This window comes from Scyliorhinus torazame, chromosome 19, assembly GCF_047496885.1.
Source record: "Scyliorhinus torazame isolate Kashiwa2021f chromosome 19, sScyTor2.1, whole genome shotgun sequence".
Taxonomy (NCBI): Eukaryota; Metazoa; Chordata; class Chondrichthyes; order Carcharhiniformes; family Scyliorhinidae; genus Scyliorhinus; species Scyliorhinus torazame.
The window spans coordinates 45,073,493-45,098,894 of record NC_092725.1 but is presented as its reverse complement, the minus strand read 5'-3'; the positions used below and the strand labels follow the sequence as shown (position 1 = coordinate 45,098,894).

The following is a 25,402-nucleotide window of genomic DNA, read 5'->3' as shown; positions in this document are numbered from 1 at the left end:
TTTGGAGAGCAGTCCATGGTGAGTCTGATGGTTGGATGGAACTTATTGATGTCATCGTGTAGTCGTTTCAGTGATTCTTCGCCGTGGGTCCAAAGGAAAAAAATGTCATTGATGTATCTGGTGTATAACGTCGTTGAAGGTCCTGTGCGGTGAGTAGGTCCTGTTCAAACTTGTGTATGAAGATGTTGGCGTATTGGGATGCGGATTTGGTCCCCATGGCTGTTCCGTGCGTCTGGGTGAAGAACTTGTTGTCGAAGGTGAAGACGTTGTGATCCAGAATGAAGTGGATGAGTTGCAGAATTGCATCTCGAGGGATAGAATTGCAAAGTGATAATTTATGCTAACCCTGTATCAAACCATGAATGGACCACGTCCCTCCCGCTGTCATTGGCTGCTCCCGTCAATCTTCCCACTGCCATTGGCTGCCAACTGTGGCAAATCGCGCTCTGATTGGTTCTTGCGTTGCGGTGTTTGCAGCATGATTGGCTGAAACCAAATGATGAATCCTGATTGGCTAACTGTAATAAGGCGGGCTCTTCGTCTCTACGCGCTAATTGGTTACCGGTGGGAGGTGCGCCCGCCTTCTCCCGCCCTGCGGCCGCTGGTTGGCCCCAGGCCGCTGTCAGTCACCCCGAGGAAGCTCCGCCCCACCCCGGGACTCCCTCCACTCGCGCGCTCTTTGAAGGATCGGAGTCAGGCCCAATCCGCGGTCTCGATTAACTGAGCAGCCGGCCGCGGCCCTTCACATACTGCGGCCCCACAGTCAGCAAGGTGGGCTGAAGCCACGTCTGAAGGCCTGGGCCTCGGACTTGCACCGGTAACACGGGCGGTAGGCACCCCTCCCTCTTCATTGGTGGATCTCTCTATTGAGGACTGGATTACATTGGGGTGCAATTCATTGAATGGTTCACCGTATTAAAGGGTAGATCTCATTTGGGATGGATATTATTGGGGTGGATTTCATTCTTCGTGACGGTGGATATCCTTTTTGAATTGAAGAAGTGGATCTCTGCAGGAAAATCCATCATTGAGGGGTGGGTCGCATGGTGTGGATCTTTAATTTTGATTTGATTTAAGATTGTCACATGTATACAGTGAAAAGTATTGTTTCTTGCATGATATACAGACAACGCATATCGTACATAGGGAAGGAAGGAGAAACTGCAGAATGTAATATTACAGTCATAGCTAGGGTGTAGAGAAAAGATCAACTTAATACGAGGTAGGTCCATTCAAAAGTCTGATAGAAAAGAGTTAGAATGTAGTTTGAGAAGCATAGAACAACGAGTAAAAGTCAGAATTAGAGGATATGCTGGGCACAACTTGCAAGAAGTCGCCTCACTGGCGCCATCACCTTATTAAGGTAGATTGCGCTGGGATCTCCTCATTGAGGGGCTGAAACCTCCTATTGAGGGACTGAATTCTATTGAGAGACTGGATCTCCCTATTGAGAGGCTGGATCCCCCTATTGAGAGACTGGATCTCCCTATTGAGGGGCTGGATCCCCCTATTGAGAGGCTGGATCTCCCTATTGAGGGGCTGGATCCCCCTATTGAGGGGCTGGATCCCCCTATTGAGAGGCTGGATCTCCCTATTGAGGGGCTGGATCCCCCTATTGAGGGGCTGGATCCCCCTTGTGCAGATTTATCCTCAATATGAGGTGTAAATCCCCTGCTTAATGGGATGGTGAATTAATTTATTTCTTGACTTACCATGGTGTGATTTTGAACTTTCCAGCGTATCCAATCCAGATTCACTACCAGTAAGCTATTGTAGCTAAGTTGATCATTGCCATTCAAGAGTTACTGCCCATTCTGTCTACCTCCCTTTTTCATAGGATATGGCTGAAGAGAAATCGCACGCTTCCTCGAGATTTCGGTTTCCCTTTAAACCCTACTCTATTCAGGAGGAATTCATGACTGCACTGTACAATGTGCTTGAAGCAGGGAAGATTGGAATATTTGAGAGTCCCACTGGAACGGTATGTTTTAATTTTGTGTCAGTTATAGATAACATAGAAAATAGGAACAGGAGGAGGTCATTCAGCACTTTGAGCCTGCTCTGCCATTCATTATGATCATGGCGGATCATTCAACACAATAGCTTGTTCCCGCCTTTCCTCAATATTCTTCGATCCCCTTCACCCCAAGGTTATCTCTGATCGCTTGTTTGTGTTGCTTAATACCTATAACCTCTTGCCTCTCCCAACTTTACTTCTGTGCCTGGCCCTGGGGAAAAAAACCTCTCCCAATTCACTTAAACCTGCACTTTAAAATATCAACTCACTGGCCTTTGGTCTTCCATTCACCAGGAGTTTTCAACAGCTGCTGATCTGTTCGACACTAGCTCCACTTATTTTTTTGAATTAATTGCTGGGATGTAAAAGTGCTGGCAAAACTAACATTTGCTGCCTTATAATTGACCTTGAGAAGGTGGCGAGTCACTGCCTCGAACTGCTGGTATTGATGTTAGGGAATTCAGGGATTTTGACCCAGTGACATTGAAGGAATGGATATATAGTTCCAAGTCTGAGAGTTAATTTACAGTTGGCCCATGCATCTGCTGCCTCTATTCTAAGTTATGTGAGGTAACAGGTTTGGAAAGTGCCCTCCCACTGGTGTTTGTGCAGTGTGTCCAGGAAGCTTTTCTAACACAGTATGTAGATTGTCCGACCAGAGGAGAGGCAATATTGGATTTGGTACTTGGTAATGAACCAGGGTAAGTGATAGATTTGTTAGTGGGGGAGCATTTTGGAGATAGTGACCACAATTCTGTGACTTTCACTTTAGTAATGGAGAGGGATAGGTGCGTGCAACAGGACAAGGTTTACAATTGGGGGAAGGGTAAATACGATGTTGTCAGACAAGAATTGAAGTGCATAAGTTGGGAACATAGGCTGTCAGGGAAGGACACAAGTGAAATGTGGAACTTGTTCAAGGAACAGGTACTACGTGTCCTTGATATGTATGTCCCTGTCAGGCAGTGAAGAGATGGTCGAGTGAGGGAACCATGGTTGACAAGAGAGGTTGAATGTCTTGTTAAGAGGGAAAAGGAGACTTATGTAAGGCTGAGGAAACAAGGTTCAGACAGGGCGTTGGAGGGATACAAGATAGCCAGGAGGGAACTGAAGAAAGGGATTAGGAGAGCTAAGAGAGGGCATGAACAATCTTTGGCGGGTAGGATCAAGGAAAACCCCAAGGCCTTTTACACATATGTGAGAAATATGAGAATGTCTAGAGCGAAGGTAGGTCCGATCAAGGACAGTAGCGGGAGATTGTGTATTGAGTCTGAAGAGATAGGAGAGGTCTTGAACAAGTACTTTTCTTCTGTATTTACAAATGAGAGGGGCCATATTGTTGGAGAGGTAAGCTTGAGGAAATACTTGTTAGGAAGGAAGATGTGTTGGGCATTTTGAAAAACTTGAGGATAGACAAGTCCCCCGGGCCTGACGGGATATATCCAAGGATTCTATGGGAAGCAAGAGATGAAATTGCAGAGCCGTTGGCAATGATCTTTTCGTCCTCACTGTCAACAGGGGTGGTACCATGGGATTGGAGAGTGGCGAATGTCGTGCCCCAGTTCAAAAAAGGGAATAGGGATAACCTTGGGAATTACAGGCCAGTTAGTCTTACTTCGGTGGTAGGCAAAGTCATGGAAAGGGTACTGAAGGATAGGATTTCTGAGCATCTGGAAAGACACTGCTTGATTAGGGATAGTCAGCACGGATTTGTGAGGGGTAGGTCTTGCCTTACAAGTCTTATTGAATTCTTTGAGGAGATGACCAAGCATGTGGATGAAGGTAAAGCAATGGATTTTAGTAAGGCATTTGATAAGGTTCCCCATGGTAGGCTTCTGCAGAAAGTAAGGAGACATGGGATAGTGGGAAATTTGGCCAGTTGGATAACGAACTGGCTAACCGATAGAAGTCAGAGAGTGGTGGTGGATGGCAAATATTCAGCCTGGATCCCAGTTACCAGTGGCGTACCGCAGGGATCAGTTCTGGATCCTCTGCTGTTTGTGATTTTCATTAATGACTTGGATGAGGGAGTTGAAGGGTGGGTCAGTAAATTTGCAGACGAGACGAAGATTGGTGCAGTTGTGGATAGTGAGGAGGGCTGTTGTCGGCTGCAAAGAGACATAGATAGGATGCAGAGCTGGGCTGAGAAGTGGCAGATGGAGTTTAACCCTGAAAAGTGTGAGGTTGTCCATTTTGGAAGGACAAATATGAATGCGGAATACAGGGTTAACGGTAGAGTTCTTGGCAATGTGGAGGAGCAGAGAGATCTTGGGGCCTATGTTCATACATCTTTGAAAGTTGCCACTCAAGTGGATAGAGCTGCGAAGAAGGCCTATGGTGTGCTAGCGTTCATTAACAGAGGGATTGAATTTAAGAGCCGCGAGGTGATGATGCAGCTGTACAAAACTTTGGTAAGGCCACATTTGGAGTACTGTGTACAGTTCTGGTCGCCTCATTTTAGGAAGGATGTGGAAGCTTTGGAAAAGGTGCAAAGGAGATTTACCAGGATGTTGCCTGGAATGGAGAGTAGGTCTTACGAGGAAAGGTTGAGGGTGCTAGGCCTTTTCTCATTAGAACGGAGAAGGATGAGGGGCGACTTGATAGAGGTTTATAAGATGATCAGGGGATTAGATAGAGTAGACAGTCAGCGACTTTTTCCCCGGGTGGAACAAACCATTACAAGGGACATAAATTGAAGGTGAATGGTGGAAGATATAGGGGGGATGTCAGAGGTAGGTTCTTTACCCAGAGAGTAGTGGGGGCATGGAATGCACTGCCTGTGGAAGTAGTTGAGTCGGAAACATTAGGGACCTTCAAGCAGCTATTGGATAGGTACATGGATTACGGTAAAATGATATAGTGTAGATTTATTTGTTCTTAAGGGCAGCACGGTAGCATTGTGGATAGCACAATTGCTTCACAGCTCCAGGGTCCCAGGTTCGATTCCGGCTTGGGTCACTGTCTGTGTGGAGTCTGCACATCCTCCCCGTGTCTGCGTGGGTTTCCTCCGGGTGCTCCGGTTTCCTCCCACAGTCCAAAGATGTGCAGGTTAGGTGGATTGGCCATGATAAATTGACCTTAGTGTCCAAAATTGCCCTTAGTGTTGGGTGGAGGTGTTGACTTAGGGTAGGGTGCTCTTTCCAAGAGCCGGTGCAGACTCAGTGGGCCGAATGGCCTCCTTCTGCACTGTTAATTCAATGATAATCTATGATTAATCTATGACAAAGGTTCGGCACAACATCGTGGGCCGAAGGGCCTGTTCTGTGCTGTATTTTTCTATGTTCTATGTTCTGTGAAGCAGACTCTGCAGGTTGCTGCTGTGCATTTGGAGATGGTATACACTGCTGCCCCTTTGCGTTGGCGGTGGAGTGAATGGATGTTTAAGGTGGTGTATGGGGTGTTAATAAAGCGGACTGCGTTGTCCTGGATGTGTTGAGCCTCTTGAGTATTGTTGAGCTGCACTCATCCAAGCAAGTGGAGAGTATTTCATCACACTCCTGACTTGTTCCTTGTAGATGGTGGACTCGCTTTGGAGAGTCAGGAGGTGAGTTACTCTCTGCAGAATTCCCAGTCTCTGACCTGCTTCTTGGAACCACTATTTTTGTTGCTGGTCCAGTTTTAAAAATATATATATATATATATTTATTACAGTTTTTTAACACAATTTTTCTCCCTTACAAACAATAACCCCCCCCCCACCCTCGTAACAAAAAAAACGAGAAATTGCGCAGAGCAAGATATATACATGGCAAAATGATATATTTACACAGCTTTGTACACTGGCCCTCACCCGTACGTGCCAGTTTCGCCAACCCTTCAACCCAGTCCGTCCGCCCGTCCCCCCCCCTAAGGTTGCTGCTGCTGCTGACCGGCCTTCCTCTAACGCTCCGCGAGATAGTCTAGGAACGGTTGCCACCGCCTGTAGAACCCCTGCACAGACCCTCTCAAGGCGAACTTAATCGTCTCCAACTTTATGAACCCAGCCATATCATTTATCCAGGCCTCCAGGCTGGGGGGCTTCGCCTCCTTCCACATTAGCACGATCCTTCGCCGGGCTACTAGGGACGCAAAGGCCAGAATGCCGGCCTCCTGCACTCCCGGCTCGTCCACTACTCCAAATATTGCTAGCCCCCAGCTTGGCTTGACCCGGACTTTCACCACCTGAGATATTGCTCCCGCCACTCCACCCCAGAACCCCTCCAGTGCCGGGCATGACCAAAACATATGGACATGGTTCGCCGGGCTCCCTGAGCACCTTCCACATCTGTCCTCTACCCCAAAGAACCTACTCAACCTTGCCCCCGTCAGGTGCGCTCTGTGGACCACCTTAAATTGTATCAGGCTGAGCCTGGCACACGAGGAGGAGGAATTAACCCTACCTAGGGCATCAGCCCACAGACCTTCCTCGATCTCCTCCCCCAGCTCCTCCTCCCATTTACCCTTCAACTCTTCTACCAGCGCTTCCCCCTCTTCTTTCAACTCCTGGTGTATTTCCGACACCTTGCCCTCCCCGACCCATACACCCGAGATCACCCTATCTTGAACTTTTTGTGCCGGGAGCAACGGGAATTCCCTCACCTGTCGCCTCACAAAAGCCCTCACCTGCATATATCTAAAGGCATTTCCCGGGGGTAATCGAACTTCTCTAGGCACAAACGTCCCGTCGATGAACAGGTCCCCCATTCTTCCAATCCCCGGCCGATGCCAGCTCTGGAACCCCCCCCCGTCCATCTTCCCAGGGACAAACCGGTGGTTACCCCTGATTAGGGACCACACCGATGCTCCCATTGCACCCCGGTGCCGTCTCCACTGGCCCCAGATCCTTAGCGTTGCCGCCACCACCGGGCTCGTGGTATACTTTGTCGGTGACAGCGGTGCCGTCACCAACGTTCCCAGGCTCGTTCCTTTACAGGACGCCATCTCCATCCTCTCCCATGCCGCCCCCTCTCCCTCCAGAACCCACTTGCGGATCATCGCCACATTTGCTGCCCAGTAGTAGCTCCCCAGGTTTGGCAGCGCCAACCCTCCTCGGTCCCTACTGCGTTCCAGGAACCCTCTCCTTACTCTCGGGGTCTTATTCGCCCACACAAACCCCATAATACTCCTGCCTACTCTCTTAATGGCCTTAGTGATCACGATGGGAAGGCACTGAAACACAAACAGAAACCTCGGAAGGACCACCATTTTGACCGACTGCACTCTACCCGCCAGCGAGAGCGGTAACATATCCCATCTTTTGAAATTCTCCTCCATTTGCTCCACAAACCTCGTCAGATTCAGTTTATATAGGGTCCCCCAACTCCTGGCTATCTGGATCCCCAGATACCGAAAGCTCCCCTCCGCCCTCCTCAGCGGTAGGTCCCCTATCCCTCTTTCTTGGTCCCCCGCCTGTAATACAAAGAGCTCACTCTTCCCTACATTGAGCTTATAGCCTGAAAACTCCCCAAACTCCCTTAGAGTCTGCATGACCTCCACCATCCCCTCCATTGGATCCGCCACATACAGCAACAGGTCATCCGCATATAGCGACACCCGAAGCTCTTCTCCCCCTTGGACCACCCCCCTCCATTTATTAGACTCCCTCAATGACATGGCCAATGGTTCGATCGCCAATGCGAACAACAGGGGGGACAGGGGGCACCCCTGCCTCGTCCCTCGGTACAGTCGAAAGTACTCCGACCTCCGCCGGTTCGTCACTACACTCGCCATCGGGGCTCTGTAAAGGAGCTTAACCCAATTGATAAACCCTACCCCGAACCCAAACCTACGCAGCACCTCCCAGAGGTACTCCCACTCTACTCGGTCAAAGGCCTTCTCCGCGTCCATAGCTGCCACTATCTCCGCCTCTCCCTCCTCCGATGGCATTGTTATCACGTTTAAGAGCTGCCGCACATTGGTGTTTAGTTGCCTGCCCTTTACAAATCCCGTCTGGTCCTCGTGGATTACCCCCGGGACACAGTCCACGATCCTCGTGGCCAGCAGTTTTGCCAGCAACTTTGCATCCACATTGAGGAGTGAGATCGGCCTGTACGATCCACATTGCAGTGGGTCATTGTCCCGCTTTAGGATCAAATAAATTGTCGCTTCCGACATTGTCGGGGGCAAGGTCCCCTCCTCTCTTGCCTCATTAAAGGTCCTCACCAGTAGCGGGGCCAACAGGTCTGTGTACTTCCTGTAGAACTCCACCGGGAATCCGTCCGGTCCCGGGGCCTTCCCCGCCTGCATGCTCCCCAAACCCTTGCTCAGCTCCTCCAACCCAATTGGTGCCCCCAAACCAGCCACCTCTTGCTCCTCCACCCTCGGGAATCTCAGCTGATCTAGGAATCGTCTCATCCCCTCTTCCCCCGCTGGGGAAGAGCTACAGCTCTTCATAAAAGGCCTTGAATACCTCGTTTATTTTTGTTGCACTCCGAACCGTGGCTCCCCTTCCATCTTTGACTCCCCCTATTTCCCTCGCTGCCATCCTCTTACGGAGCTGGTGTGCCAGCATCCGACTAGCCTTTTCCCCATACTCGTAGGTCGCCCCCTGCACTTTCCTCCACTGTGCCTCCGCCTACCCTGTGGTCAACAGGTCAAACTCCGTCTGGAGCCGTCGTCTTTCCCCAAGTAATCTTTCCTCCGGGGCCTCTGCGTATCTCCTGTCCACTCTCAAAATCTCCCCCACTAACCTCTCCCTTTCCATACCCTCTGACTTCTCCCTGTGAGCCCTAATGGAAATTAGCTCTCCCCTGATCACCGCCTTCAACGCCTCCCATACCACCCCCACCCGCACCTCCCCGTTGTCGTTGGCCTCAAGTACCTTTCGATACACCCCCTCACCTTCCCACACACCACCTCGTCCGCCAGCAGTCCCACATCCAGCCGCCACAATGGACGTTGGTCCCTCTCCTCTCCCAGCTCAGTTCCACCCAGTGCGGGGCATGGTCCGAAACGGCTATAGTCGAATACTCCGTCCCCTCCACCCTCGGGATGAGCTCCCTACCCAGAACAAAGAAATCTATCCGGGAGTAGGCTTTGTGTACATGGGAGAAGAAAGAAAATTCCCTGGCCTGCGGCCTTGCAAACCGCCATGGGTCCACTCCCCCCATCTGATCCATAAACCCCCTAAGTACCTTGGCCGCCGCCGGCCTCTTTCCAGTCCTTGATTTGGAGCGGTCCAGTGCTGGATCCAACACTGTATTGAAGTCCCCTCCCATTATCAGGCCTATCTCCAGGTCCGGAATGCACCCCAACATGCGCTTCATGAATCCTGCATCATCCCAGTTCGGGGCGTATACGTTTACCAACACCACCCACGTCCCTTGCAGCCTACCGCTCACCATTACATATCGCCCTCCATTGTCCGCTACAATAGTCTTGGCCTCAAATGACACCCGCTTTCCCACCAATATTGCCACCCCTCTATTCTTCGCGTCCAGTCCCGAGTGGAATACCTGTCCTACCCATCCCTTTCTTAGCCTGACCTGGTCCTCCACCTTCAGATGTGTCTCTTGGAGCATGGCCACGTCCGCCTTCAGTCCCTTTAAGTGCGCGAACACTCGATCCCTCTTCACCGGCCCATTCAGGCCCCACACATTCCACGTTATCAGCCGGATTGGAGGGGCTCTCTCACTCCCCCCCCCCCCCCCCCCCCCCCCCCATCTCCTTTTCTGGGCCAGTCCCGTGTCCACGCCTCCCTCACCCTCCAGTCCCCCGTCCCGACCACCTCTTCTGTGTCCCATTCCCTTTCGGCCAGTGCAGCAGCAACCCCCCCCCCCCCCCGCTAGACCCCTGTCTAGCTTTTTTACTCCCCTCATGTCACTCCCGTAAGTCAGCTGACGCCTGCTGACCCCGGCTTCCCCCGCCGTCCCATTGACCTCCCCGCGTGGGAGTCTCCCAATCCATATGCATTCCTTTGTTCCCCTTCCCGCCTTTCCAAAGTCCGCTCTGCCCCCTCTGGCGCAGCTCCTTTCGCGGGCTTGTCTCTCTCCCCCAGCCCATGTAACGTTTCCTGCGCGTGATTGACCCCCTATATACAACAACCATCACACATCAAACCCCAAAACATCACCCCCCACCCTCACAAACCCTCAGTTAGAGTCCAACTTTTCGGCTTGTACAAAGGTCCACGCCTCTTCAGGTGTTTCGAAGTAATAGTGTTGGCCCTTGTATGTGACCCACAGTCGCGCTGGCTGCAGCATTCCGAATTTCACTTCTTTCCGGTACAACGCCGCTTTGGCCCGGTTTAAACCCGCTCTCCGCTTTGCAACCTCCGTGTTCCAGTCCGGGTATATTCGGACCTCTGCATTGTCCCACTTACTGCCCCACTCCTTCTTGGCCCATCTCAGGACCCACTCTCTGTCCGTGAACCGGTGGAACCTCACCACCATCGCCCTTGGCGGCTCATTTGCCTGGGGCTTCTTCGCCAGCACCCGATGTGCCCCGTCCAACTCCAGCGGCCTCGAAGGGGCCTTCGTGCCCATCATCGCCTCGAGCATCGTGCTAGCGTATGCCCCGGCATCAGCCCCCTCCACTCCCTCAGGGAGACCCAGGATTCGCAGATTCTTTCTCCTCGACCTGTTCTCCAGGTCTTCGAGTCTTCCCGCCCACCTCTTGTGTAGCGCCTCATTCTGCTCCACTCTCACCGCCAGGCCCACGAACTCGTCCTTGTTCTGACTGACTCTTTTCTGTACCTCCTGGATCTTAGCTTCGTGGGCCTTCTGGGTGATCCAGAGTCCTTCAATTGCCGAAAGCATAGGCGCCATCTCCTTGCGCATCTCCTCGCGCTGCTCCTCGAAGCAGCGCTTGAGGAACTCCTGCAGCTCCCCTTTGTCCCTGGCCGCCGCCATTTTGTTTTCTTCCCCTCGCTTCTCCCGTTGCTCCAGTGCTGCTCCTTTGGCCGTTACACTTCTGGTCCGTTTCATAGAAGTTGGAGGGGGACCTCTCTCTTCCCTTCCCCACGGGCTGCGTCAAATTAAAAAAAGGTTCCGTTGGGGCTCCTCTAACAAGCCCGAAAGTCCGTGGTAGCAGGAGCTGCCGAATTGTGCGGCTTAGCTCCGCATAGCTGCAACCGGAAGTCGAGAGGGAATCCTTTTGGCAGTGTTCGCTTCACCAGTCTGCCCCAAAAAGTCTATGGAAACTCCTGAAAAAGGTCTGGGAGTCCGTTCCAGACGGGAGCTGCCGAATGCGCGACCTACTCCTCCATGGCCGCCACCGGAAGCCTCATCCCTGCTTCTTCAATGGCCTTGGAGATCTTTTCACAGTTGTTCCCCCTGCTGCTAGAATTCACCTTTGATAGAGGCCCTCAAGTCAGATTGCAGCTTTAAGCTTGCCCTTCCCCCGCCTGCATGCTGGAAGAGGCCCTGTTTATCCTGTTGCAGCCAAATCTTTTACTGTTTCTGCCAGGTCTGGGAGCCAAAAGACATAACATTCCTGGGGGACACTGTCAGGGGAATGCTGCAGTCTTCTTCCCACACCGGGAAATGTCAAACAAATGCCGTGGGGGCCCTGTAAAAGAGCCCAAAAGTCCATTCCAAGCGGGAGCTACCGAATATGCGACCTAGCTCTGCATAGCCGCACCCGGAAGTCGTTGCTGGTCCAGTTAACCGTAGCATGTTGATAGTTGATATTGATAGTGGCACAGTGGTTAGCACTGTTGCCTCACAGCACGAGGGATCGGGTTCGATTCCAGCCATGGGTCGCTGTCTGTGTGGAGTTTGCACTTTCTCCCCGTGTCTGCGTGGGTTTCCTCCGGGTGCTCCAGTTTCCTCCCACAGCCCAAAGATGTGTAGGTTAGGTGGATTGGACATGCTAATATTCCCCGCAAATGCCCAAAAGGTGAGGTGACTGGGTTACAGGTATAGGGTGGGACTAGGTCGGGTGCTCTTTTGGAGTGTTGGTGCAGACTTGATGGGCCGAATGGCCTCTTTCTGCACTGTAGTGATTGTGTGAGTGGCGAATTCAGCGATGTTAATACCATTGAACATCAAGAGATGCTTGGATATTTCCTACTGGCGATGATCATTGCCTGCTTAAAGTGGATCATTTGCCACTTATCAGTCATAGAGTCATTGAGTTTTACAGCACAGAAAGAGAAGCTTCAACCCATCATATCGGCATCGACCATCATGTACCTATCTATTATAATCCCATTTTCCAGTCTTTGGTCTGTAGCCTTGTATGTTACGGCGTTTCAAGTGCTCATCTGAATGCTTCTTAAATGTCAGCGTTCCCGGCTCTGCCATCTTTTTCAGGCAGTGAGTTCCAGATTCCCACCACCTGAAAGCGATTTTCCTCACATCCCCTCTAAGTGTCCTGCCCCTTATCTTAAATCTATACCCCTGGTAATTGATCCCTCTACTAAGGGGGAATGTTCCTTCCTGTCTATCCTATCAACGTTGCTCAAATTTTGTGCACCTTAATCAGATCCCCCCTCAGCCTTCTCTGCTCTAAGGAGAACACCCCAGCCTAACCAGCCTCTCTTCATAGCTAAAACGCTCCAGCAGGCAACATCCTGGTGAATCTTCCCTGCACCCTCTCCAGTGCAATCACATCCTTCCTATGGTGTGGTGACCAGAACTGCACACAGTACTCTAGCTGTGGCCTAATGAGCGTTTTATTCAGCTCCACCTTACCTTCCCCGCTCATATGTTCTATTCTTCAGCTAATAAAGGCAAATATATAATGTGCCGACTTAATCACAGTATTTACCTGTCCTACCATGGTCAGCACGGTAACACAGTGGTTGGCACAGTTGCTTCACAGCTCCAGGGTCCCAGGTTCAATTCCTGGCTTTGGTCACTGTCTGTGTGGAGTCTGCACATTCTCCCTGTGCCTGCGTGGGTTTCCTCCAGGTGCTCCGGTTTCCTCCCACAGTCCAAAGATGTGCAGGTTAGGTGGATCGGCCGTGATAAATTGCCTTAGTGTCCAAAAAGGATAGGTGGGGTTACTAGATTATGGGGATAGGGTGGATGCTTGGGCTTGGGTAGGGTGCTCTTTCCAAGGGCCGGTACAGACTCAATGGGCCAAATTGCCTCCTTCTGCACTGTAAATTCTATGATTCTAAATTCTATGATTCTATGCTACCTTTGAGAATCTTTGGACATGGTCCCCCTGGTCCTCCCTTCCTCCTACCGTTCTTTGTGCATTCTCTTGCCCAGTCCTCCCAAAATGCATACCCTCACACTTTTTTCAGGGTTAAATGCCATTTGTTTCTGTTATGCCCTCCTGACCAGCCTGTCCATATCACCCTGTAATTGAAGCCTTTCCTCACTATTTATCTCACCACCAATTTTTGTGTCACCTGCGAACTTACTGATCATGCTCCTCACATTCCCGTCAAGATCATTTAATGTAAGATCATAAGACACAGGAGCAGAATTAGGCCACTCGGCCCATTGAGTCTGCTCCGCCATTCAATCATGGCTGATATTTTCTCATCCCCATTCTCCTGCTTTATCCTCATAACCCCTGATCCCCTTATTGATCAAGCAACTATCTATCTCTGACATAAAGACACTCAGTGATTTGGCCTCCACAGCCTTCTGTGGCAAAGAGTTCCACAGATTCACCACCCTCTGGCTGAAGAAATTCCTCCTCATCTCTGTTTTAAAGGATCGTCCCTTTAGGCTGAAATTGTGTCCTCTGGTTCTAGTTTTTCCTACAAGTGGAACATTCTCTCCACCTCCACTCTCTCCAGGCCTCACAATATCCTGTAAGTTTCAATAAGAACCTCCCTCATCGTTCTAAACGCCAACGAGTAATAATAACCCGGAGTCCTCAATCACTCATCATACGACAAGCTCTTCACTCCAGGGATCATTCTTGTGAGCCTCCTCTGGACTCTTTCCAAGGCCAGCACATCCTTCCTTGGATAAGGGGGACAAAACTGCTCACAATACTCCAAATGGGGTCTGATCAGAGCCTGAACAGCCTCAGATGTACCATGGGCAGCATGGTAGCACAGTGGTTAGCATAATTGCTCCACAGCTTCAGGGTCCCAGGGTCAATTCCGGCTTGGGTCACTGTCTGTGCGGAGTCTGCACATCCTCCCCGTGAGTGCGTGGGTTTCCTCCGGGTGCTCCGGTTTCCTCCCACAGTCCAAAGATGTGCAGGTTAGGTAGATTGGCCATGATAAATTGCCCTTAGTGTCCAAAATTGCCCTTCGTGTTGGGTGGGGTTACTGGGTTATGGGGATAGGGTGGAGGTGTTGACCTTGGGTTGGGAGCTCTTTCCAAGAGCCGGTGCAGACTCGATGGGCCGAATGGCCTCCTTCTGCACTGTAAATTCTATCATCTATGATCTCTGCTCTTGTTTTCTAACCCTCTCGATATGAATGCTCACATTACATTTGCCTTCCGACTGAACCTACATGTTAACCTTCAGAGAATTTTGAACAAGGACACCCAAGCCCCTTTGTGCTTCACATTTCCCCACTTAGAAAATAGTCTATGCCTCCATTCCTCCTTCTAAAGTGCATAACCTCACACTTTTCCACATTGTATTCCATCTGCCACTTCTTTGCCCACTCTCCTAGCTAGTCAGGCTAACGGGCCTATAATTTCCTGTCTTCTGCCTCCCTCCCATCTTAAACAGCGGTGTTACATTAACCATTTTCCAGTCCTCTGGGACCCTCCTGATCTACACCTGTGCCCCCTGATTCTCCTGGAGCTCTGGCATCCACTGGTATCTTCCACTATGAAGACTGATGCAAAGTAACTATTCACTTTCTCTGCCATTTCTTTGGAGTCTATTATTACTTCTCCAGCCTCATTTTCCAGTGGTCCAATATCTATTTTTGCCTCTCTTACCTTTTGTATTTTGAAAAAACGTTTCCTATCTTTTATATTTCTAGCTAGCTTACACTCATATTTCATCTTCTCCCCCATTGCTTTTTTAGTTGTCCTCTGCTTGCTTTTAAAAGGCCACTTTCTATGCTTTTTCTTTTGCTTTTATGCTGTCCGTGACTTCCCTCGTTGGCCATGGATGCCTTGTCCTCCCCTTAGCAAGTTTCTTCCTCCTTGGGATGAATTTCTGTTGTGCCTCCCGAATAATCCACCAAAAACTCCTGCCATTGCTGTTTCACTGTCTTCCCTGCTTGGCTCCCCTTCCAATCAACTCTGGCCAGCTCCTCCCTCATGTCTTTGTAGATACCCTAATTTAATTGTAATACCGTTACATCTGAATGCAGCTCCTCCCTCTCAAATTGCAGGGTAATTTGCACTGAGTGCTGAATTTGGTGCATTTGAGTGCTATAGTGAGAGTTTGGTGACTGAGGGAGTATAAGGCTTCATTTTTATCTAAAGTCTAGTCTTTCTATTAATTTAGTTAATTAACTTAAAAGTTGCTGTTTGGTTTAGAAGAAGGTGAATTTTCAATCGGCTTTAAACAAAGCTTCTACTTGTAGGCACTTGCAGCTGGAGCTTGTTAATTAGTTAATTGGATTAGGCCAGTTTTCAGAGGCAAGATTCACAGTATAAAAGTGATCCCGTACAGTGCAGACTTTGTTTGCACTGAGTGCTGAATTTGGTGCATTTGAGTGCTATAGTGAGAGTTTGGTGACTGAGGGAGTGCTGCATTTGGTGCATTCGAGTGCGATAGTGAGAGTTTGGTGACTGAGGGAGACAGGTGAGGAGGGAGTAAGGTGCTCCTTTCATTTTGTTTCCTACATTTCCGCAAAGAGTGAGAAGAGAGCCAGGAGTTTACAGAGTGCAGCTGACTGGGAGCAGAGTCGGAGAGCAGAGATCCAGTTGGTCCACAGGGCAGCTATATTCTGTAAGGTAAGAGGGGATGGAGGCTAGGCCAGTTGCATGCTCCTCCTGTAGGATGTGGGTGATGAGGGATACCACCGGTGTCCCTGCTGACTATACCTGCAGGAAGTGCACCCAACTCCAGCTCCTCAAAGACCGTGTTAGGGAACTGGAGCTGAAGCTGGGTGAACTTCGGATCATCCGGGAGGCAGAGGGGGTGATAGAGAAGAGTTACAGGGAGGTAACCACACCCAAGGTACAGGACAAGAATAGCTGGGTTACAGTCAGGGGAAAAAAAACAAACAGGCAGACAGTGCAGGGATCCCTCGTGGCCGCTCCCCTTCAAAACAAGTATACCGTTTTGGATGCTGTTGGGGGGGATGACCTACCGGGGGAAGGCCCTAGCGGCCAGGTCTATGGCACTGAGTCTGGCTCTGGGGCTCAGAAGGGAGGGGGGGAGAATAGAAAAGCAATAGTTGTAGGAGATTCAATGGTTAGGGGAATAGATAGGAGATTCTGTGGTCGCGAGCGAGACTCCCGGAAGGTATGTTGCCTCCCGGGTGCCAGGGCCAGGGCTGTCTCGGATCGTGTCTTCAGGATCCTTAATGGGGAGGGGGAGCAGCCAGAAGTCGTGGTCCCCATTGGTACCAACGACGTAGGTAGGAAAAGGGGTGTGGAGGTAATAAATGAGTTTAGGGAGTTAGGCTGGAAGTTAAAAGCCAGGACAGACAGAGTTGTCATCTCTGGTTTGTTGCCGGTGCCACGTGATAGCGAGGCTAGGAATAGGGAGAGAGTGCAGCTGAACACGTGGCTGCAGGAATGGTGTAGGAGGGAGGGCTTCAGGTATTTGGATAATTGGAGCGCATTCTGGGGAAGGTGGAACCTGTACAAGCAGGACAGGTTGCATCTGAACCAGAGGGGCACCAATATCCTGGGAGGGAGATTTTCTAGTACTCTTCGGGAGGGTTTAAACGAATTTGGCAGGGGAATGGGAACCGGATTTGTAGTCCAGCAACTCAGGTAGCCGATATTTAGGACGCCAAAGCGTGTAATGAGGCAGTGGGGAAGGGAACACTGACAAAGGAGAGTACTTGCAGGCACGGAGATGGGTTGAAGTGTGTATACTTCAACGCAAGAAGCATCAGGAATAAGGTGGGTGAACTTAAGGCATGGATCGGTACTTGGGACTACGATGTGGTGACCATCACGGAAACTTGGATAGAAGAGGGGCAGAAATGGTTGTTGGAGGTCCCTGGTTATAGATGTTTCAATAAGATTAGGGAGGATGGTAAAAGAGGTGCGGGGTGGCATTGTTAATTAGAGATAGTATAACAGCTGCAGAAAGGCAGTTCGAGGAGTATCAGCCTACTGAGGTAGTATGGGTTGAAGTCAGAAATAGGAAAGGAGCAGTCACCTTGTTAGGAGTTTTCTATAGCCCCCCAATAGTAGCAGAGATGCGGAGGAACAGATTGGGAAACAGATTTTGGAAAGGTGCAGAAGTCACAGGGTAGTAGTCATGGGTGACTTTAACTTCCCAAACATTGAGTGGAAACTCTTTAGATCAAATAGTTTGGATGGGGTGGTGTTTGTGCAGTGTGTCCAGGAAGCTTTTCTAACACAGTATGTAGATTGTCCGACCAGAGGAGGGGCAATATCGGATTTAGTACTTGGTAATGAACCAGGGCAAGTGATAGATTTATTAGTGGAGTAGCATTTTGGAGATAGTGACCACAATTCTGTGACTTTCACTTTAGTAATAGAGAGGGATAGGTGCGTGCAACAGGACAAGGTTTACAATTGGGGGAAGGGTAAATACGATGTTGTCAGACAAGAATTGAAGTGCATAAGTTGGGAACATAGGCTGTCAGGGAAGGACACAAGTGAAATGTGGAACTTGTTAAAGGAACAGGTACTACGTGTCCTTGATATGTATGTCCCTGTCAGGCAGTGAAGAGATGGTCGAGTGAGGGAACCATGGTTGACAAGAGAGGTTGAATGTCTTGTTAAGAGGAAAAAGGAGACTTCTGTAAGGCTGAGGAAACAAGGTTCAGACAGGGCGGATTGGAGGGATGCAAGATAGCCAGGAGGGAACTGAAGAAAGGGATTAGGAGAGCTAAGAGAGGGCATGAACAATCTTTGGCGGGTAGGATCAAGGAAAACCCCAAGGCCTTTTACACATATGTGAGAAATATGAGAATGTCTAGAGCGAAGGTAGGTCCGATCAAGGACAGTAGCGGGAGATTGTGTATTGAGTCTGAAGAGATAGGAGAGGTCTTGAACGAGTACTTTTCTTCTGTATTTACAAATGAGAGGGGCCATATTGTTGGAGAGGATAGTGTGAAACAGACTGGTAAGCTTGAGGAAATACTTGTTAGGAAGGAAGATGTGTTGGGCATTTTGGAAAAACTTGAGGATAGACAAGTCCCCCGGGCCTGACGGGATATATCCAAGGATTCTATGGAAAGCAAGAGATGAAATTGCAGAGCCGTTGGCAATTATCTTTTCGTCCTCACTGTCAACAGGGGTGGTACCATGGGATTGGAGAGTGGCGAATGTCGTGCCCCAGTTCAAAAAAGGGAATAGGGATAACCCTGGAAATTACAGGCCAGTTAGTCTTACTTCGGTGGTAGGCAAAGTCATGGAAAGGGTACTGAAGGATAGGATTTCTGAGCATCTGGAAAGACACTGCTTGATTAGGGATAGTCAGCATGGATTTGTGAGGGTAGGTCTTGCCTTACAAGTCTTATTGAATTCTTTGAGGAGGTGACTAAGCTTACAGATGAAGGTAAAGCAGCGAATGTAGTGTACATGGATTTTAGTAAGGCATTTGATAAGGTTCCCCATGGTAGGCTTCTGCAGAAAGTAAGGAGGCATGGGATAGTGGGAAATTTGGCCAGTTGGATAACGAACTGGCTAACCGATAGAAGTCAGAGAGTGGTGGTGGATGGCAAATATTCAGCCTGGATCCCAGTTACCAGTGGCGTACCGCAGGGATCAGTTCTGGGTCCTCTGCTGTTTGTGATTTTCATTAATGACTTGGATGAGGGAGTTGAAGGGTGGGTCAGTAAATTTGCAGACGATACGAAGATTGGTGGAGTTGTGGTTAGTAAGGAGGGCTGTTGTCGGCTGCAAAGAGACATAGATAGGATGCAGAGCTGGGCTGAGAAGTGGCAGATGGAGTTTAACCCTGAAAAGTGTGAGGTTGTCCATTTTGGAAGGACAAATATGAATACGGAATACAGGGTTAACGGTAGAGTTCTTGGCAATGTGGAGGAGCAGAGAGATCTTGGGGTCTATGTTCATACATCTTAGAAAGTTGCCACTCAAGTGGATAGAGCTGTGAAGAAGGCCTATGGTGTGCTAGCGTTCATTAACAGAGGGATTGAATTTAAGAGCCGTGAGGTGATGATGCAGCTGTACAAAACTTTGGTGAGGCCACATTTGGAGTACTGTGTACAGTTCTGGTCGCCTCATTTTAGGAAGGATGTGGAAGCTTTGGAAAAGGTGCAAAGGAGATTTACCAGGATGTTGCCTGGAATGGAGAGTAGGTCTTATGAGGAAAGGTTGAGGGTGCTAGGCCTTTTCTCATTAGAACGGAGAAGGAAGAGGGGCGACTTGACAGAGGTTTATAAGATGATCAGGGGAATAGATAGAGTAGACAGTCAGAGACTTTTTCCCCGGGTGGAACAAACCATTACAAGGGGACATAAATTGAAGGTGAATGGTGGAAGATATAAGGGGGATGTCAGAGGTAGGTTCTTTACCCAGAGAGTAGTGGGGGCATGGAATGCACTGCCTGTGGAAGTAGTTGAGTCGGAAACATTAGGGACCTTCAAGCAGCTATTGGATAGGTACATGGATTACGGTAAAATGATATAGTGTAGATTTATTTGTTCTTAAGGGCAGCACGGTAGCATTGTGGATAGCACAATTGCTTCACAGCTCCAGGGTCCCAGGTTCGATTCCGGCTTGGGTCACTGTCTGTGCGGAGTCTGCACATCTTCCCCGTGTCTGCGTGGGTTTCCTCCGGGTGCTCCGGTTTCCTCCCACAGTCCAAAGATGTGCATGTTAGGTGGATTGGCCATGCTAAATTGCCCTTAGTGTCCAAAATTGCCCTTGGTGTTGGGTGGAGGTGTTGACTTTGGGTAGGGTGCTCTTTCCAAGAGCCGGTGCAGACTCAATGGGACGAATGGCCTCCTTCTGCACTGTAAATTCAATGATAATCTATGATTAATCTCGGACAAAGGTTCGGCACAACATAGTGGGCCGAAGGGCCTGTTCTGTGCTGTATTTTTCTATGTTCTAAATTCTATCATATTGTGGTCACTGCTCCCTCAGGGTTCCTTCACCTTAAGATCCCTAATCAGGTCTGCCTCACTACACAGCACCAAATTCAGAATTGCCTGTTCCCTCGTAGGCTTTATCACAAGCTGCTCCAAAAAACCATCTCTTAGACATTCCACAAATTCCTTTTCTTGGGATCCACTACCAACCTGATTTTCCCAATCCACTTGCATATTGAAATCCACAATGATTTTTTGTAATATTGCTTTTTTTACATGCCTTTTCTATCTCCTGATTTATTTTCTGCCCCACATCCTGACTACTGCTAGGGGGCCTGTACATAACACCCCTCAGGGTCTTTTTACCTTTGCAATTCCTCAATTCTACCAACAGAGATTCTATGCCTTCTGATCCTATATCGCTCTTTGCTATCGATTTAACGTCATTCCTTACTAATAATGCAACACCGCCCCCTTTGCCCATCTACTGTCCTTTCGATAGGACACATTTCCTTGTATATTTAGATCCCAGCCCTGATCCCCTTGCAGCCACGTCTTTGTGAAGCTCACAACATCGTATCGGCCAATTTCAATGTGTGTAACAAGCTCATTTACCCTGTTCCGTATATTGCATGCATTTAGGTACAACACCCTCAGTTCTGCATTGGCCACCTCCCTCCTCATACTTGTCACCTTTTCTGCTCTGCCTGAGGGTGATGTTATTCTCTTATTTTTGTTCTCTATTTCCCCTTCAGTTATTACATCTTCTAAGCTAACGCCCTGGTTCCCACCCCCTGCCATACTAGTTTAAATCCTCCCGAGTCACTGTAGCAAACCTCCCAGCCAGGATATTGCTACAAACAGCAAGGGACCCAGCACCAATCCCTGCGGAACACCACTGGACATAGACTTATAGTCACAGAAACAATCTTCTTTTAAAAAATATATATATTTATTAAAGTTTTTTAACAAAACAATTTTTTCCCCTTACAAACAATAAACCCCGTAACAAAATAACACAAAATCGCCCTGAGCAAGATATATACATGGTAAGATATATTTACAGAGCTTTATCCACTGGCTCTCGCCCAGTCGTGCCAGTTTCCCCCACCCTCCATGTTATCCCCCGCTCATCTGTCCCCTCAAGCAATCTCTCGTTCCCCCCTCTTCCCCCCCCCGGGTTGCTGCTGCTGACCGACCTTCCTCTAACGCTCCGCGAGGTAGTCTAGGTTGCCACCGCCTGTAGAACTCCTGCGCAGACCCCCTTAAGGCAAACTTAATCCTCTCCAGCTTTATGAACCCAGCCATGTCGTTTGTCCAGGCCTCCACGCTAGGGGGCTTCGCCTCCTTCCACATTAGCAAGATCCTTCGCCGGGCTACCAGGGACGCAAAGGCCAGAATGCCGGCCTCTTTCGCCTCCTGCACTCCTGGCTCATCCACTACTCCAAATATTGCTAGCCCCCAGCTTGGCTTGACCCGGACTTTCACCACCTGAGATATTGCTCCCGCCACTCCTCTCCAGAACCCCTCCAGTGCCGGACATGTCCAGAACATGTGGACGTGGTTCGCCGGGCTCCCTAAACATCTTCCGCATCTGTCCTCTACCCCAAAGAACCTACTCAACCTCGCCCCCGTCAGGTGCGCTCTGTGAACCACCTTAAATTGTATCAGGCTGAGCCTGGCACATGAGGAGGAGGAATTAACCCTACCCAGGGCGTCAGCCCACAAACCTTCCTCGATCTCCTCCCTCAGCTCCTCCTCCCATTTACCCTTCAACTCTTTTGCTTCCCCCTGTTTCACCTCTTGGTGTATTGCCGAAACCTTGCCCTCCCCGACCCATACACCCGAGATCACCCTGTCTTGAATTTCCTGATGTCGGGAGCAGCGGGAATTCCCTGACCTGTCGCCTCACAAAAGCCCTCACCTGCATATATCTGAATGCATTTCCCGGGGGTAGCTCAAACTTCTCCTCCAGTGCCCCATGGCTCGCAAATGTCCCGTCGATGACCAGGTCCCCCATTCTTCTAATCCTCGCCCGGTGCCAGCCCTAGAACCCCCCCGTCCATCTTCCCCGGGACAAACCGGTGGTTACCCCTGATCGGGGACCACACCGAGGCTCCCACTGCACCCCTATGCCTTCTCCACTGGCCCCAGATCCTTAACGTTGCCACCACCACCGGGCTCGTGGTGTATTTTGATGGCGAGAGCGGCAGCGGTGCCGTCACCAGCGCCCCCAATCTCGTTCCTTTGCAGGGCGCCATCTCCATCCTCTTCCATGCCGCCCCCTCTCCCTCCATAACCCACTTACGGATCATCGCAACGTTTGCTGACCAGTAGTAGCTCCTGAGGTTTGGCAGCGCCAGCCCTCCTCGGTCCCTACTGCGTTCCAGGAACCCTCTCCTTACCCTCGGGGTTTTGTTCGCCCACACAAACCCCATAATACTCCGACCTACTCTCTTGAAAAAGCCCTTGGTGATCACGATGGGGAGGCACTGGAACACAAACAAAAACCTCGGAAGGACCACCATTTTTACCGACTGCACTCTACCCGCCAACGAGAGCGGCAACATGTTCCATCTTTTGAAGTCCACCTCCATTTGGTCCACCAACCTCGTCAGATTCAGTTTGTGTAGGGCCCCCCAGCTCCAGGCTATCTGGATCCCTAGATACCGAAAACTCCCCTCCGCCCTCCTCAGCGGTAGGTCCCCTATCCCTCTTTCTTGGTCCCCTGCCTGTAGTACAAAAAGCTCGCTCTTCCCTACATTGAGCTTATAGCCCGAGAACTCCCCAAACTCCCTCAAAGTCTGCATGACCTCCACCATCCCCTCCATTGGGTCCGCCACGTACAGCAGCAGGTCATCAGCATATAGCGACACCCGATGCTCTTCTCCCCGTGGACCACCCCCCTCCATTTATTAGACTCCCTCAGTGATATGGCCAAGGGTTCGATCGCCAATGCAAACAACAGGGGGGACAGAGCCTCGTTCATCGGTACAGCCGAAAGTACTCCGACCTCCGCCGGTTCGTCACCACACTTGCCACCGGGGCGCTGTAAAGGAGCTTAACGCAGCTAATAAACCCTCCCCCGAACCCAAACCTACGCAGCACCTCCCAGAGGTACTCCCACTCTACTCGGTCAAAGGCCTTTTCCGAGTCCATGGCTGCCACTATCTCCGCCTCTCCCTCCTCCGATGGCATCATTATCACGTTTAAGAGCCGCCGCACATTCGTATTTAATTGCCTGCCCTTTACAAATTCCGTCTTGTCCTCATGTATCACCCCAGGGACACAGTCCTCAATCCTCGTGACCAGCACTTTTGCCAATAGCTTCGCGTCCACATTAAGGAGCGAAATCGGCCTGTACGATCCACATTGCAGTGGGTCCTTGTCTCGCTTCAGAATCAAGGAAATTGTCGCCTCTGACATTGTCAGGGGCAGGGTCCCCTCCTCTCTTGCCTCGTTAAAGGTCCTCACTAGTACCGGGGCCAACAGGTCCGCATACCTTCAATAGAACTCCACCGGGAACCCGTCTGGCCCCGGGGCCTTCCCCGCCTGCATGCTCCCCAAACCCTTACTCAGCCCCTCCAACCCGATTGGCGCCCCCAAACCAGCCACCTCTTGCTCCTCCACCCTCGGGAACCGCAGTTGGTCCAGGAATCTTCTCCTCCTCCCGCCCCCCCCCCCCCCCCCCCCCACCCCCCCGGGGGGCTGGGATCTGTACAGCTCTTCATAGAAGGCCTTGAATACCTTTGTTTATTTCTGTTGCACTCTGGGCCATGGCTCCCCCACCATCTTTGACTCCCCCTATTTCCCTCGCTGCCGCCCTCTTACGGAGCTGGTGTGCCAGCATCCGACTGGCCTTTTCCCCGTACTCGTAGGTCGCCCCCTGCGCCTTCCTCCACTGTGCCTCCGCCTTCCCCGTGGTCAACAGGTCAAACTCCGTCTGGAGCCGTCGCCTTTCCCCAAGTAATCTTTCCTCCGGGGCCTCTGTGTATCTCCTGTCCACTCGCAAAATCTCCCCCACTAACCTCTCCCTTTCCATACCCTCTGTCTTCTCCCTATGAGCCCTGATGGAGATTAGGTCTCCCCTGATCACCGCCTTCAACGCCTCCCATACCACCCCCACTCGCACCTCCCCGTTGTCGTTGGCCTCCAGGTACCTTTCAATACACCCCCTTACCTTCCCACACACCACCTCATCTGCCAGCAGTCCCATATCCAACCGCCACAGCGGGCGTTGGTCCCTCTCCTCTCCCAGCCCCACTTCCACCCAGTGCGGGGCATGGTCCAAAGCGGCTATGGCCGAATACTCCGTCCCCTCCACCCTCGGGATGAGCGCCCTGCCCAGCACAAAGAAGTCTATCCGGGAGTATGCCTTGTGCACGTGGGAGAAGAAAGAAAATTCCCTGGCCTGCGGTCTTGCAAACCTCCATGGGTCCACTCCCCCCATCTGGTCCATAAACCCCCTGAGCACCCTGGCCGCTGCCGGCCTCTTCCCCGTCCTTGATCTGGAGCGGTCTAGTGCTGGATCCAGCACTGTATTAAAGTCCCCTCCCATTATCAGTCCTCCTACCTCCAGGCCCGGGATGCGCCCCAACATGCGCTTCATGAATCCAGCATCATCCCAGTTTGGGGCGTATACATTTACCAACACCACCCACGTCCCTTGCAACCTACCACTCACCATCACGTATCTCCCTCCATTGTCCGCTACGATAGCCTTGGCCTCAAATGACACATGTTTTCCCACCAGAATTGCCACCCCTCTATTTTTCGCGTACAGTCCCGAGTGAAATGCCTGTCCTATCATCCCCTTCTTAACCTAACCTGGTCCGCCACCTTCAGGTGTGTCTCTTGGAGCACAGCCAAGTCCCTTCAAGTGCATGAACACTCGAGCCCTCTTCACCGGTCCGTTCAGGCCCCTCATGTTCCACGTTATCAACCGGATTGGAGGTGCTCTCTCACCCCCCCCCCCCCCCCCCCGCCGACTAGCCGTCTCCATTTCTTGGCCAGTCCCGTGTCCGCGTCTCCCTCACCCTCCAGGCCCCTAACTGGGGGACCTCCGTCCCGGCCACCTCTTCTGTGTCCCATTCCCTTTCGGCCAGTGCAGCAGCAACCCTGTTGCTGGCTGCAACATTCCAAATTTCACTCCTTTCCGATGCAGCACTGCTTTGGCCCGGTTGAAACCCGCTCTCCGCTTAGCGACCTCCGTGCTCCAGTCCGGGTATATTCTAATCTCAGCATTGTCCCACTTGCTGCTCCGCTCCTTCTTGGCCCATTTCAGGACCCTCTCTCTGTCCGTGAACCGGTGAAATCTCACCACCATCGCCCTTGGCGGCTCGTTTGCCTTGGGCTTCCTCACCAGCACCCGGTGC

General features: G+C 50.8%; 1 protein-coding gene across 5 annotated transcripts in view; it reads left to right on the top strand.

Annotated features, from left to right (window-relative positions):
* The first annotated feature begins 613 nt into the window (after positions 1-613).
* The window catches only part of ddx11 (DEAD/H (Asp-Glu-Ala-Asp/His) box helicase 11), a 231,371-nt gene continuing 206,582 nt past the window's right edge, over positions 614-25,402 (top strand). The window contains exons 1-2 of one of the 5 annotated variants that reach the window (XM_072484222.1): positions 614-771; positions 1,838-1,981. In XM_072484222.1, the coding sequence (XP_072340323.1) occupies positions 1,841-1,981 (141 nt within the window). In that variant the 5' untranslated portion in view covers positions 614-771; positions 1,838-1,840. Of the gene's footprint in view, positions 1,047-1,837; positions 1,982-25,402 lie in introns of all 5 variants that reach the window. The other 4 variants (XM_072484224.1, XM_072484223.1, XM_072484221.1 and 1 more) reach the window with 4 other exon arrangements.